At 43.0% G+C, this 14,595-nt stretch overlaps 1 protein-coding gene across 2 annotated transcripts in view; it reads right to left on the bottom strand.

The window, feature by feature from the left end:
• Positions 1 to 14,327, bottom strand: part of ERICH5 (glutamate-rich 5) — a 26,564-nt gene extending 12,237 nt beyond the window's left edge. Inside the window, exon 1 of one of the 2 annotated variants that reach the window (XM_012000007.1) lies at positions 13,908 to 14,327. In XM_012000007.1, coding sequence (XP_011855397.1) covers positions 13,908 to 13,965 — 58 coding nt within the window. In that variant the 5' untranslated portion in view covers positions 13,966 to 14,327. The remainder of the gene's footprint in view (positions 1 to 13,907) is intronic. The other variant, XM_012000008.1, reaches the window with a different exon arrangement.
• Between the last annotated feature and the right edge of the window lie 268 nt (positions 14,328 to 14,595).

Here is a 14,595-nt window from a genome sequence, read left to right as displayed (position 1 = left end):
AAATCACTTGAGGCCAGGAGTTTGAGACCAGCCTGGCCAACATGGTGAAACCCCATCTCTTTAAAAAAAAAAAAAAAAAGTACAAAAAATTAGCTGGCCATGGTGGCCAGCACCTGTAATCTCAGCTACTTGGAAGGCTGAGGCCGGAGAATTGCCTAAACCTCAGAGGCAGAGGTTGCAGTGAGCCAAGATCATGCCAGTGCACTCCAGCCTGGGCAACACAGCAAGACAAAGACAAAGACAAAGAAGATGGAGAAGACGGAGAGGAGGAAGAAGGAGAGGAGGGAGAAGAAGAGGTGGGAGAAGAAGAGGAGGAAAAGGAGGGGGAGGATGAGGAGGAGGAGGAAGAAGAAGAATGAGAAGAAGAATGAGAAGGAGAAGAAGAAGAAAGATAGAGGAAATAAATGAAAAGATTGGAAAACAAATAGTTGTTTTGAACCATCTCTCAGAGAACACAATAAAGTCTACAATTACCATTAAAACTTCCTTTCTGGCTCCAGATTACATAACCCTCACCTTATTCTTACCCTTGAGCTGCTGAAGGAAGTACATTTTTTAGTGTTTGATCTCCCTCCCTCCCCTCTAACCAAAGCAGAGCATTCAGACTGTTCTAACACTGGGTGTGAATCCTGACTCGGCCATTTATTTACTTAACTGTGCAATCTGGACAAGTTAGTTCCTAAACTCTCTGGATCTCAGTTTCCTTATCTGTAAAATGTGGGTATTGTTTGCCTTTCAGGCTTGTTAGGGGAACTGACAGAGTGGATAATGTGTGTAATTTGCCCAGCATGGTATCTGACATGAAAAGGTAGCCACTGAACAAGGATGCAGCGCACAGCTATACAAGCTTCTCACTGCATGAGGCAGAACTCCAGCCTGGGTGCACCTGAAGGGTGCATGTGTTGTTGGTGGGGAAGGCCTCTTTCTAATTGTACAAAGGTCCCTTGAGTACCAGGAGTGACCTGTCAATACACTATAGCTAAATTAGCAACAGAAAAGCTAACTTGCAACATTAAAGGGCTTACACAGTCTCCTAAACACTGTGAAGTTGTCAGTGTTGACCTACAAAGTTGTATTGTTATCATGGTACAGTTTAAAACATGATTATTGATAAATAATAGAAAAGTAGGCTGGGCACGGTGGCTCATCCTGTAATCCCAGCACTTTGGGAGTCTGAGGCAAGTAGATAACCTGAGGTCAGGAGTTCGAGACCAGACTGGTCAACATGGTGAAACCCCTTCTCTACTAAAAATACAAAAAATAAGCTGGGCTGGTGGTGGATGCTTGTAATCCCAGCTACTCAGGAGGCTGAGGCAGGAGAATCACTTGAACCCGGGAGGCAGAGGTTGCAGTGAGCCAAGATGGTGCCACTGCACTCCAACCTGGGCAACAAGAGCAAAACTTCATCTCAAATAAATAAATAAATAAATAAATAAAAGTACTCGTAACATTAGCAACGATTTAACTAAACTTGATTGGGGTTAATAAAGGCCATTCATAATTTGTGTATAAATAAATGTTTCATTCTGTTTGCTGGCTTTGATTTCACTCATTCATCACATTTTCATCAAATGCATACTACAGGCGAGATCTGGGTGGCCACAGGAGTTCTAGCAGGTAGCAAGATTTGGATTAGCTGGGCAAGGTGGCATGCACCTGTAGTCCCTGCTACTCTGGAGGCTGAAGTGGGAGAATTGCTTAAGCCCCAGAGGTCAAGGATGTAGTGAGCCATGATTGCGCCACTGCATTCCAGCCTGGGCAACAGACAGAGACCCTGTCTCAAAAAAAAAAAAAAGAGGAAAATGTGGTTCCTGGTATCCTAGGGTTTACTGTCTTCAGGGAAATTCAAATAGCTACTCCCTTCATTAAGCACAACTTGGTGGCTATATATTACCTCTTACCCAAGTATTTCCATAACTCTGTCCATATGAGTTTGTGAATCCTCACCATACCTCCTCAAGGTAGAAAAAGGTACTATATCATTTCTTCTAGCAGGCTAACTTGAAAAGCAATGAGATATATTTTTGTCCACAAATAGGAGACATTCTATGCCTAATCTATGTTATTACATAATAAATATTGTAGACAGATGCATTGTTTTCACATCTGAATTTGTTTAAAGATGTGTCTGTTTTCTGAACTCCACATTTCATCAAATCATGCACTGCTCTGAGCCTAATCCTTTGGTGCTCATTATCTCCCTTGATTCTGTTGTAAATTGATCTATGCACAAATTCAGTGTGACAGCTGAACTAACAGAACCCTTGTTGTAAGCACCGTTGTGATAGGCACACAAAGAAACTAAATACTAGGCAACATTACAGAAGGGATTAGAACTAGAGTTAACATACCTGAAATTCACATTATGGTGGAAGCTTTTCAACTCAGTTCAACCCTAATCAGAAATGAAAAGTTCCTACCCAACAAAAACAAAATCTTGTCGTTATTTCCTATGACCATGCCATATCAGACATCCTAAAGACTTCACTGAGCAACTTTGTAAGGAAGGGGGTCCTGGTATTTTTCCTTGCTGTCACCATTTCTAGGTTCTTGAGCTTTTGACGTTTTGGAACCAAGATGTAGCATAAGTCAACTCCAGAGGAGTAGTTCACTCATCTTCCTTCTCATTTTCTTACTTTGCTTTTGCCTCAATTCCATTCTATCCTTCATCCATCCATCCAGTCAACATTTGTAGAGCAGCATTATTCTAGATCTTTTTGCCCTTTTCCCACATCAAAGCATGTACAAACACTGTCTTGTGTGCCATGGTACAAATGCTAATCCCCAAGTGTGCATTCCATCAGCTGGTAGATGCCAACAGGACACTCATTTGAAGAAAGGCGAACTTAGGTTATATTCCATGTAACTGACATATAAAATTATCAACCAAAAAATTCTTTGAGGGCAAATAAAAATCAGTCAGACCACTTTTCTTTTTTAATAAAAGCACCTGAATTTACATATCTAGAATTCGTTTTGATCATCACAAAGTAAATGTGATGAAGTTGGAAGACAAACTTAATGTTGAAATTTAAATATAGAGAAACAAGAATAGGCTAGGCATGGTGACTCACACAAAAACCCGTAACTCCAGTGTCATCGTGAGAAAAATACCAGACAAATTCCAGTTGAGGAACCTTCCACAAAATACCTAACCAGCGCTCCTCAAAACTGTCAGAGTCATCAAAAAACAAGGACAGGCCGGGCGCGGAGGCTCAAGCCTGTAATCCCAGCACTTTGGGAGGCCGAGACGGGCGAATCACGAGGTCAGGAGATGGAGACCATCCTGGCTAACACGGTGAAACCCCGTCTCTACTAAAAAAAAAGTACAAAAAACTAGCCGGGCGTGGTGGCGGGCGCCTGTAGTCCCAGCTACTCAAGAGGCTGACGCAGGAGAATGGCTTGAACTCGGGAGGCGGAGCTTGCAGTGCGCTGAGATCCGGCCATTGCACTCCAGCCTGGGCGACAAAGCAAGACTCTGTCTCAAAAAAAAAAAAAAAACAGGACAATCTGAGAAACTCTTAGCCACGATGAGCCAAAGGAGGCATGATGACTACCTGCAATGTGGGATTCTGGATGGGACGCTGGAAGTGAAACAGGTCATTAGAGAAAAACTAAGAACGTCTGACTAAAGCATGGACTTCAGTTAGTAATCACGTAACAGATTTGGTTCATTAATTGTGACAAACATATCCTACTAATATAAGATGTTAAAAAAGAGGAAAGTGAGTGTGCAATATGTGAGAACTCTCTGTACTAACTTCATAATTTTTCTGTAAATCTACAACTATTCTAAAATAAAATTTATTTTTAAAAATTATAGCAGGGAGGCCGAGGCAGGAGTATCACTTGAGACCAGCAGTTTGAGACCAGCCTGGGTAATATAGTGAGACCTTGTCTTTACGAAAAATAAAAAATTAGCTGGGTATGGTGGTACACATCTGTAGTCCCAGTTACTCAGGAGGCAGAGGCAGGAGGATCACTTGAATCCAGGAGGTTGAGGCCACACTCAGCCTGGGTGACAGAGTGAGACCCTGTCTAAAAAAAAAAAGTAAATTAACATAAAAAAATTAAAAAATTATAGCAGCACAAATACAAGAGCAAGTAATCTAGCTAAATAAGAAGACCTGGTAGCCTTAGAAAAACTGTCTCATAAACTGTGGCCATTCACATACCACTTTTATGATTTTTGAATATTTCTTTGCCATTTGTGCTGTTATTGACTTAATATTTTGTCACCATTTTTCTTTAAATAAATTTACTTTTTAAAAAAGTGAGCAAGGCCAGGTGAGGTGGCTCACACCTATAATCCCACCACTTTGGGAGGCTGAGGCAGGAGGATCACTTGAGCCCAGGAGTTAGGGACCAGGTTGGGCAACATGGCAAAATGTCAACTCTCCAAAAAACACACAAAAAATTAGCCAGGTGTGGTGGTGCATGCCTATAGTCCCAGCTGCTGGGCTGAGGTGGAGGTGAGAGGCTGAGGTGGGAGGTTGAGGCTGCAGTGAGTTCTGATCGCACCACTGCATTCCAGCCTGGGTGACAGAGTGACAGAGTGAGACCCTGTCCCCAAAAAAAAAAAAAAAAAAAAAAAAAATTTAAAAAGGAAAGAAATCAACAAACTCAGAGATCTAGAACTTGATCTTAAACAAACAAAAAATGCTGTGTGCGGTGGCTTACACCTGTAATCCCAACACTTTGGGAGGCTGAGGCGGTTGGATCACCTGAGGTCAGCAGTTTGAGGCCAGCCTGGCCAACATGGTGAAACCCATCTCTACTAAATATACAAAAATTAGCCGGGAATGGTGGCACATGTCTGTAATCCCTGCTACTCTGGATGCTGACGCAGGAGAATTTCTTGAACCCGGGAGAAGGAGGTTGCAGTAAGCCAAGATCACAGCACTGCACTCCAGCCTGGGCAACAGAGTAAGACTCTGCCTCAAAAAAAAAAAAAAAAATGAGGGTCTCACTATGTTGGTTAGGCTGGTCTCGAACTCCTGGCCTACAGAGCAAGATTCCTGTCTCAGTCTCCCAAAGTGCTGGGATTACAGGTATGAGTCACTGTTCCTGGCCCAGATTATATTCTCAGTGCATTATATGTATTAACTCATTTATTCCTCAGCTCTATTAAGTGCTATTGTTGATCCTATTTTGTAGATGAAGAAGCACGGAGAGAGTCAGTACCTGGCTCAAAGTCGCACAACTAATAACTGATCCTGGATGAGGATTTGAACCCAGTCTAACTCCAGGCCCACATTCTTAATCAGCACTCTATACTGTCTTTCAGTTGAAATGAAATGTTGAAATTCATACCCACACATTAATGCAAGGTGTACAGGTAACCAGAACCTCCCATAACATCTAGTCTACAGGTCCTATACCTGTAGACTAAGTACTAAGTAAAGGAAATTAGCAAAAAAGAAACTGTGTGGTTTATATCAGAGTCTTGAGAAAATGGGAAGACGCAGAAACAGGCACACACACAAAAAATCATCTTACAGAAAAAAAAAAAAAGAGAGAGAGAGAATGTTCATTATCATTATCATTAACAGTGAGGAAAAGAAATAAGCAAAGAGAATGCTTTAGGGAGAACATTTCAACAGAAGTCCTTGCTGGGGTGACTGAAGGCAGATGTTATCTCTAAGCAAAAGAAACTACTAGTGAAAATGACAGACGAGCTGGAATGCACATCCCAACACTTTCTTTTTTATTTTAATTTTTATTTTATTTATTTTTTTTGAAATGGAGTCTCACCCAGGCTGCAGGGCAGTGGCACAATCTCGGTTCACTGAAACCTCTACCTCCCGGGTTCAAGTGATTCTCCTGCCTCAGCCTCCTGAGTAGCTGGGACAACAGGTGCATGCCACCATGCCCAGCTAATTTATTTTGTGTTTTTAGTAGAGATGGGGTTTCACCATGTTGGGCAAGCTGGTCTCCAACTCCTGACCTCAGATGATCCTCCTGCCTCGGCCTCCCAAAGTGCTGTGATCACAGGCATGAGCCACTGCACTGAGCCACCAACACTTCCTGATCTTTTCAATATCATGACATACATAGAATATGATATTTGTGCATTACACTGCAACAAATGGAGGAAGCTGCTTCCAGATGGCTCAGTCTGTCAAGATCCCACCTGGCTGCCCTAAAGGCTAGGAGAAACGCTGGCATGGCTATAATCTATTCTCACAGGCTGGGAAACTCTGATATAACAACTTAGGTAGTGCTAAATCATGCACACCTGCATTGCCTGTCTTATTTCACCCGCCTTCATAAGGTTTAATTCCTAGGGGGTTTTAGCTGCTAACAGCCATGTGGGGCTGGGCATGGTGGTTCATGCCTGTAATCCCAGCACTTTGGGAGGCTGACTGAGGTCTTAGGGTTGCTTGAAGCCCGGAGTTTGACACCAGCCTGGGCAGCATAGTGAGAACCAGTTTCTACCAAAAAAAAAATAAATAAAACTTAAAAAATAAAATAAAAACAATGTGGATTGTTGTTTTTTCAATCTTCATCCTTAAAGGACAAAGCTCAGACACCCTTGATTATATACAATGAATGAACTTGAGAGCCCGAAGGCAATTCCCAAGAAGTGGTTCAAGGACTATGAACAACAGCAATAGCCCTGAGATGGGTGAAGAAGCTTCTGAGGTCATTACAGTACTTTCAAGACATAAACACACCTGGAGAGCTATAGTCTGGCATTTTGCTTTAAAAAAAAAAAAAAAAAATTACGGTGGGGCACAGTGGCTCATGCCTGTAATCCCAGTGCTGTAGGAAGCTGAGGTGGAAGGATAATTTGGGCCCAGGAGTCCAAGCCGCAGTGAGCTTTGATTGCACCATTGCACTCCAGCCTGGGCAACAGAGCAAGACCCTGTCTCTAAAAAAGAAAAAAAAAACTACCTAGTACTACTCACACTTACACACTCTAGGATTAGAAGCCTCGTCAGGTTTTTATCAGCTTTGGTGAGCCTTTCATTAACCCGCACAGGTATTCAGGGTTTCTTTCAACTTGATATTGTTAAAACATTAACATAGAAGTGAAACTGTACACATGAGCTGGATGTGGGGCCACCTTACAGAAGCATGATTTTTTTTTTTTTTTTGGAGACAGAGCTTTGCTCTTGTCACCCAAGCTGGAGTGCAATGGTGTGATCTCTGCCCACTGCAACCTCCGCCTCCCAGGTTCAAGAGATTCGCCTGCCTCAGCTTCCCAAGTAGCTAGGATTAGAGGTCCTAGCTACCACCAGCTGCCACTACGTCCAGCAAATTTTTTTTATTTTTAGTAGAGACGGGGTTTCACCATGTTGGCCAGGCTGGTCTCAAACTCGTGACCTCAGGTGATCTACCTGCCTTGGCCTCCCAAAGTGCTGGGATTACAGGCGTCAGTCACCGTGTTCAGTCCAGAAGCATGATTTAATGGTAGTCAATCAAGCGTTGTTCTACAGTGTTAACCTTTTCCTGCATAGCTAGGAGGCCCTCTTCATAACCCAACACTCTCTTCCCAAGCCCATCTTGGCCAATATTACCTTTCAGTTTCTGGTATTCATTAGGTTCTGATTCCTCCTCTACTTTTCTGAGTAATACTCTTACCTCCCTGAATCCCTGTCTCTGTCAATCATCCATTTACCCATCCAACTACTCAACAGTTATTGGTTGCCTCTCTTCTTTTCTTTTCTTTTTTTTCTTTCTTTCTTTCTTTCTTTTTTTTTTTTTTTGAGACGGAGTTTTGCTCTTGTTGCCCAAGCTGGAGTGCAATGGCACGATCTCGGCTCACTGTAACCTCCACCTCCCGGGTTAAAGTGATTCTCCTGCCTCAGTCTCCTGAGTAGCTGGGATTACAGGCATGCGCATACCTGTAAAAAATTAGCCACCACGTCTGGCTAATTTTTTATATTTTTAGTAGAGATGGGGTTTCTCCATGTTGGTCAGGCTGGTCTCGAACTCCCAACCTCAGGTGATCTGCCCACTTTGGCCTCCCAAAGTGCTGGGATTACAGGTGTGAGCCACTGTGCCCGGTCTCTTTTTTCTTTTTTTTTTTTTTTTTTTTTTTTTTGTTGAGACGGAGTCTCACTTTGTCACCCAGGCTGGAGTGCAGTGGCTGGATCTCAGCTCACTGCAAGCTCCGCCTCCCAGGTTTGAGCCATTCTCCTGCCTCAGCCTCCCGAGTACCTGGGACTACAGGCACCCGCCACCTCGCCCGGCTAGTTTTTTGTATTTTTTAGTAGAGACGGGGTTTCACCGTGTTAGCCAGGATGGTCTCGATCTCCTGACCTCGTGATCCGCCCGTCTCGGCCTCCCAAAGTGCTGGGATTACAGGCTTGAGCCACCGCGCCAGCCTCTTTTTTCTTTTCTTTAGAGAGAAGTCTCAGTCTGTTGCCCAGGCTGGAGTACAGTGGTGCTTGACCTCCTGATTCTCCTGCCTCAGCCTCCCAAGTAGCTGGGATTACAGACTCAAGCATCCACATTCAGCTGATTGCATGTGTTCTATGTGTAAGGCCACACTACAGGTTTCTTGCAGAACTAGGACCAGATCCCAGATGGAACTGGAAGTTGTGAAAAGAACAGGGGCTTTGGAGTCACACAAGTTAGCCATGTGCCCCAGGTCCATCTATCCATCTAGTAAGTAGGCTAACTAGACTTACTAGCTCTGAGACCAGGGCAAGTGACTTATCTGCACCAAGCTTCCGTTTTCTAGCTGTATTTGCTGTAACTAATGTTTGTGTTTTAAGGCTATTGTGAGGATTAAATGAGATCACAAACTAAAGCACCTGAAACCAAGTGCATGCTCCCTACCTTGTCTCCTGACTTCTCTCTCACATCTATGTTTCGATGCGATTACCCAAATGTCTGAAAGTTTTCCATTTTAGAAAGAGATTTACTTTATTGTTGATGACAGTGTAAACTGCTTCAACTCTTACAGAACACGTTTAGGCAGTTATCTATCAAAATTATCAGTGCGTATTTTGACCTAGTAATGCCACTCCTGGGAAACTGTCCTACAGATATACTTGCACACATTCAAAATGATGTAGGCACAAAGGAATTCATGGCAGTCTTGTCTGCAACAGGAAAAGACTGTAAACAAATCAAATGTCCCTCAATAGGGGACTGGTTAAATAAATCAAGGAAGAAATTATTATGCAGGTATAAACAAGGAGAAAGAAGTTCTCTATATATCAACATGGAAAAATCTCCATAGTGTTAGGTGAAAAACACAAAGTGAGGAACAGTGGGTATAGTATACTACATTTTATAAATAAAGATGAGAGAAGGAAATAATATTTGCAATGCATAAAGAAACTTTGAAAGAATATATCCAAAAAACCCCTAAAATAATAAGTGTTTATTCATGTGTGTGATTCGAACTAAATAGATGATGAGGATGGGGTGGAAGGTGTACTTTTCAGGCCTGACTTTTCCAAATATTTTCACATTTTTGAACCATGTATATAGTTTTTTTATTCCATTTCAATTAGCTGTATGCAATCACCAGGCCTACCACAAAGACATACCAAATGCTATTTACCTGCCAGGATCCAGAAATGACACAAAGGCACACATTTGAAAGAAAAAAAATTTATATAATTTCTATATGCAAGAAAAGCCTATACAAATTAAGTTTAATGTTAATGAAGTTTCTTCTTCAATTCAAAAGGAAAACTTTTGTGCAGTTAGGACCAGATGACCTAACTAGATGTCACAGTGTGAAATATTGGGTGAAAACTGAAGGTATGACCGCAGTACAAAGAACAATTCACATAACTGTGTGAAATTCAAGCTTCGTCTGATTGCCTAGGCAGCATGGACAGCAAGCAGCTAGTGAAAGTTCAGGTTAGAACAAACAAATGATTATAGCTGTCAGTGGAAATGTACACATTAACCTAGCAATGAACTTGTCAATAATTACCACCTATTGACTTTGTCCATGTTTGGTGCTTGGGCTGTAACACCTTGGAAAGAAGTCTGCCAAAACAGATCGCATTTATATTAGGAAAGAATCGAGCAGTGATTATCCATGTTAGCAGAGGGCTAGGAACACTGGGAGGAGGGTTTGGATGTGAACGTCTAGACACCTTCGGGCACATTAAAGTCTGTGGAGTCAATAAAACCTTTGTGTTCAGATTGCATCGGATCCTCAGGACACTCAAAAGAACAGAAATTGTCCTAATATTTAAAACTTGCTTCCACAAACACAAGAAATTCCAAACTTAATCTGTCTGATTATCCTTTGGAAAGAAAATCTCTTTCCTCACACATTTCAGGGCACGTCATAAAAATCGATGTGTGACTACCACATATTAGGCACTGTTCTACGCTTTGAGGAGCACTGGATAATTGTTTACAATCAGAGTCTCCAATTCTGTTCTCCCCAACACACACACCTATCTGGTCAGTCATCTTGGGAGGCAATAGGAAGAAGCTCTGTGAGATTCAGTGTCTACTGGGTCAGGGCAAATATCCCCACATAATCAGTAGAATAGATTATTCCTGTGCAACCTAATGTCTGTCCACTAGTAGCTGCTGTCTGCTTTAAATTTATAACAAAGGCTGGGCACAGTGGCTCATACCTGTAATTCCAGCACTTTGGGAGGCCGAGGTGGGAGGATCACTTGAGCTCAGAAGTTCAAGACCAGCCTGGGCAACATAGCAAGACCCTGTCTCAATTTTTTTAATAAAAAATAAAATAAATATATAATATTTGTATAACACATTATACTATGTATCTTATTTAGGGATTAGACTAATATTTAGAATCATAATAAGTGATTATTCTATCCCTAAATAATATATATAGTATAGGCTGGGCACAGTGGCTCACGCCTTTAATCCCAGTACTTTGGAAGGCTGAGACGAGTGGATCACCTGAGGGCGGGAGTTCCACCAACATGGAGAAACCCCATCTCTACTAAAAAAACAAAATTAGCTGGGTGTGGTGGCGCATGCCTGTAATCCCAGCTACTTGGGAGGCTGAGGCAGTAGAATTACTTGAACCTGGGAGGCAGAGGCTCCGTCTAAATAACGCCGTCTAAGAAAAAAAAAAAGATATATAGTATAATGTGTTTATTGTATTGATTTCACTGTTTTTATAGTGGATGACCACACACCTAATGGGGATCCAGAGTGATCCGAGGCAAAAACAGATTTACATCTCATTAGCAGAAGCTGGTTTAAACATATAGGTTCATTTTTTTTTTTAATTGAGTCTCACTCTGTTGCCCAGACTGAAGTGCAGTGGCTCAATCATAGTTCACTGCAGCCTTGAACTCCTGGGGTTAAGCAATCCTCTCACCTCAGCCTCCTGAGTAGCTAGGACTTCCAGTCTGCACCGCCAAGAGTTACATTCCCTGAAATACATGTTTCAATTAAAAAAAAAAAAATTTTAGATACAGGGTCTTACTATGTTTCCCAGGCTGGTCTTGAACTCCTGGCCTCAAGCAATCCTCTCCCATCAGCCTCCAGAGCCACTGGAATTATAGGCATGAGCCTCTGTGCCCAGCAAAGCATATGAGTTCAAAGCACCAGCTCTGATTCTTAGGAGCCCTGTGACCTTAGATAAATTATTTACTCTTATCTGTAAAAACAGGACAACCATAATATTTAGTCATAACATTGTTATAAGGATTAAATGAAGTAATTCATTCAACAAATCATTACTGAAGACCTATTATATGCCGAACATTGTTAGGCACTGAGAGTACAGTGAATAAATGCATGTACCAGACACGTAATAAACTTGGACTGTTATTGTCTAAAAGTATGTACACTCAAGCTTGGGGTTGTACCTAGGATTTAAAGAAGTTTAAAGCTGCAGAAACAGGAATGAATTATTTATTGGGCCTAAGATCATGAAGTTGAAATGTTGACGAACACAGAATAGTATCTAATTACAAGAGAGTATTGTTTGATCGAGGGTCAGAAGCAAATAGACCTGTTGATTGATTTAACGTGTGTGTTGAGCAATTTATGCAGCATATTAGGTTAATTTTCTAAAGGCTAGAACTGGTTGTCAGGCGTTTTAACACCTCTTCCATAACAACATCTGTGAAAACTCAGAACAGCAATGAGTTCTAGAATAAAAAATGGAAGAGTATAACTCAAGTGGAATAGTTATCAATACTGATGATAAAATATTTTTAAAGATAAAGTTATTCATTATTTTCTGAAAGGATTAAAAACTGCATTACACCTACTGAATACTTTTGCCCCGAGAGTTACATTCCCTGAAATACATGTTTTAATCAGTTTAGAACTATGTAATGGTGAGTCAGTACTCTGCTTGTTAAACCAGGATGCTCCTCCTAGGATAACTGAAGCACAGCAGGGGTTAAGAGAAGTCAGAATAATAAAATGTATCTTCCTGAAGCATCCATTTTCCCTCGGCTTTTCATATTGAAACCCACAAAAATTTATCAGAGAACAGAATGCGAAACTCTACTTAATTTCATAACATAAAACATGAAACATTGGAGAAACAGCTTGCTCTGGCGTCTCGTTGGGGGTATGGAAGCTCTGGGCTCTTTAGGAGAAAAGTTAGTGAGCACTGTGCATTATAAATGAATTTTTCCATCTTTTCACATTGTTGTCTGTGAAAAGGGGTTTGGAATCACTTTTATAATGTTTTTAATTTTTTGTTTACTTCCTGACTTGTCATTGCTTTCTGTTATCTATGCAAACTAGAAATAAACTACCACATACCACAAAAATAATAGAAACACAACGTATTTCTGACTAGGACACAGCGGCTGAGCTTTGAAAAGCATTCATGACCATCTGGTGCGCTCTACCAACAACATCAGAGAGGAAGACTTTTCTGTTACTGCAATAACACAAGGTGCTAAGAGAAGATCTGTGAAAAGGAATTCACTCCAGTACAAAATCCCTGCTAAAGTTCGCCTTGCAGAAGACTGTAAACTAGCTTGACTGAGTTTGCTTAACCTCCATAGCATTGTCCAAAATGTTAGACATTCAAAATCTAAGAAAAGTGAGTCGGCTGTAAAACCCATTCTCTAATTCATGTATCTGCGTGTATGCTTTTCACAGTACTTATCACTGTCAGAAACGATCTTAGCCAATTGTTTCACGTGTTTCTTGTCGGTCTCCTCCACCCTCAATCTCCACAAACAGGGTCACTTGTATCTCCAGCATCTAGCCAAGCACTGGGGTATTATATAGTACATGCACAAAACGTCCTTGTTGAGTTTCTTCAGCAAGAGTCAGTGATGACCACTTTTGATCACACATACTTCTCAATGTATACTTAAGTCAAAGATAGGGGAAAGTGTGTCTGACCTATTCAGAGTGCAGGAACCCACTTGATGGAGTGAATGCTCCTCTGGATTCTCCGCATCTTTTGCCATCTTTGATGCTGAAACGCTAATGGGAGGCGTAAATGGGGAAAAGTGGTTTTTGTTGTTGTTTTAGTAGAGATGGGGGAGTGGAAGATCTCGCTTTGTTACCCAAGTTGTTCTCGAACTTCTGGTCTCAAGCGATCGCCCCGCCTCAGCCTCCCAAAGTGCTGAGATTGCAGGCGTCAGTCACGACCCCCAGCCTTGGGAGAAGGCCTTGATAGGACATTTCTCCTGTTTTTAAGGCAATGCCGAGGCTAACCGCCTTAGGGCTTCAACACCAATTCCCCGAGATCCCATCAGCGGACAGGGTGAGTCCAGCGCCCGGCCTCAGGCAGCGAGCGCTGCGGAGCGCACCAGGGCCGCCGCACCCGCGGTCACAGCAGCGCCGCTCCAGATTCGGGAGGAAATCGCGCTCTGTCCCGGGTTCTGCTGGCATCCTCCGGGGCGAGGCCTGGCTCCTGCCAGCCGGGGTGGGCACGGGGCACACCCTTTGGACCTCCCGGGGAGTTAGCCCACCCGAGTCCCCAGCCCGGACGCCGGCGGCGCCAGTCCCCTGCTCACCGCTAGGGAACCTGCTGCTGTCGCCGGCCTTGTTGAGAGCGCTGCTGGAGCAGCCCATCTCGGGGAGCGCAGACACCTGTCTCAGCCCCGCGCGGGTGTCAGCCCGGAGCCGGGATCCGAAGGCAACCGCACCCGTAGCCGCGGAAGTTTCTCCAGCTCTGCAGCCCGGCTCCCTTGGGCGTAGAGCGCAAGCGCGCAGCGGAGCTAGGCGTAGGGGTGCGCACCTGGAGGAGAAAGGTAGCTGGCAGGAGGTGGAAGGAGCCAGGGAGGGCAGAGCGGAAGAGAGCGGGAGGGCCAGGACGCAGAGGAGGGCAGGGACAAGTGGATCACAGGAGGCAGGAGGGGAGACGGTGGAGGGTATGGCACAGTCAGAGAGGAAAAACCCCTAAAGCAGGGATAGGGAGGATGTCAGGGGGCGAGGGCGAAGCGCTGGGAGGTATCATCCGACTCATCACTAAATAGCCAGGGACGGGAGGCAGCCTTGGGACTAGGGGCTATTGATTGGTGGACTAGATGTGCGATGACAGTCTTATTTTCTTACATAACTACAATTACCACAAGCAAGTTTAACTTTGGTACACTATGGTTTAATCCACCCTCCATGTTTCATTGTTGCCAAATGTCCAATCCAGGACTGCACGTTGCATTTAGTTGTGTCTCTCTTTAGTTTGCTTTAATCTGAGGTAGT

The sequence above is a fragment of the Mandrillus leucophaeus genome, unplaced genomic scaffold, assembly GCF_000951045.1.
Source record: "Mandrillus leucophaeus isolate KB7577 unplaced genomic scaffold, Mleu.le_1.0 Scaffold611, whole genome shotgun sequence".
NCBI classification, from domain to species: domain Eukaryota; kingdom Metazoa; phylum Chordata; class Mammalia; order Primates; family Cercopithecidae; genus Mandrillus; species Mandrillus leucophaeus.
This window is presented reverse-complemented; position numbering and strand designations above follow the sequence as displayed.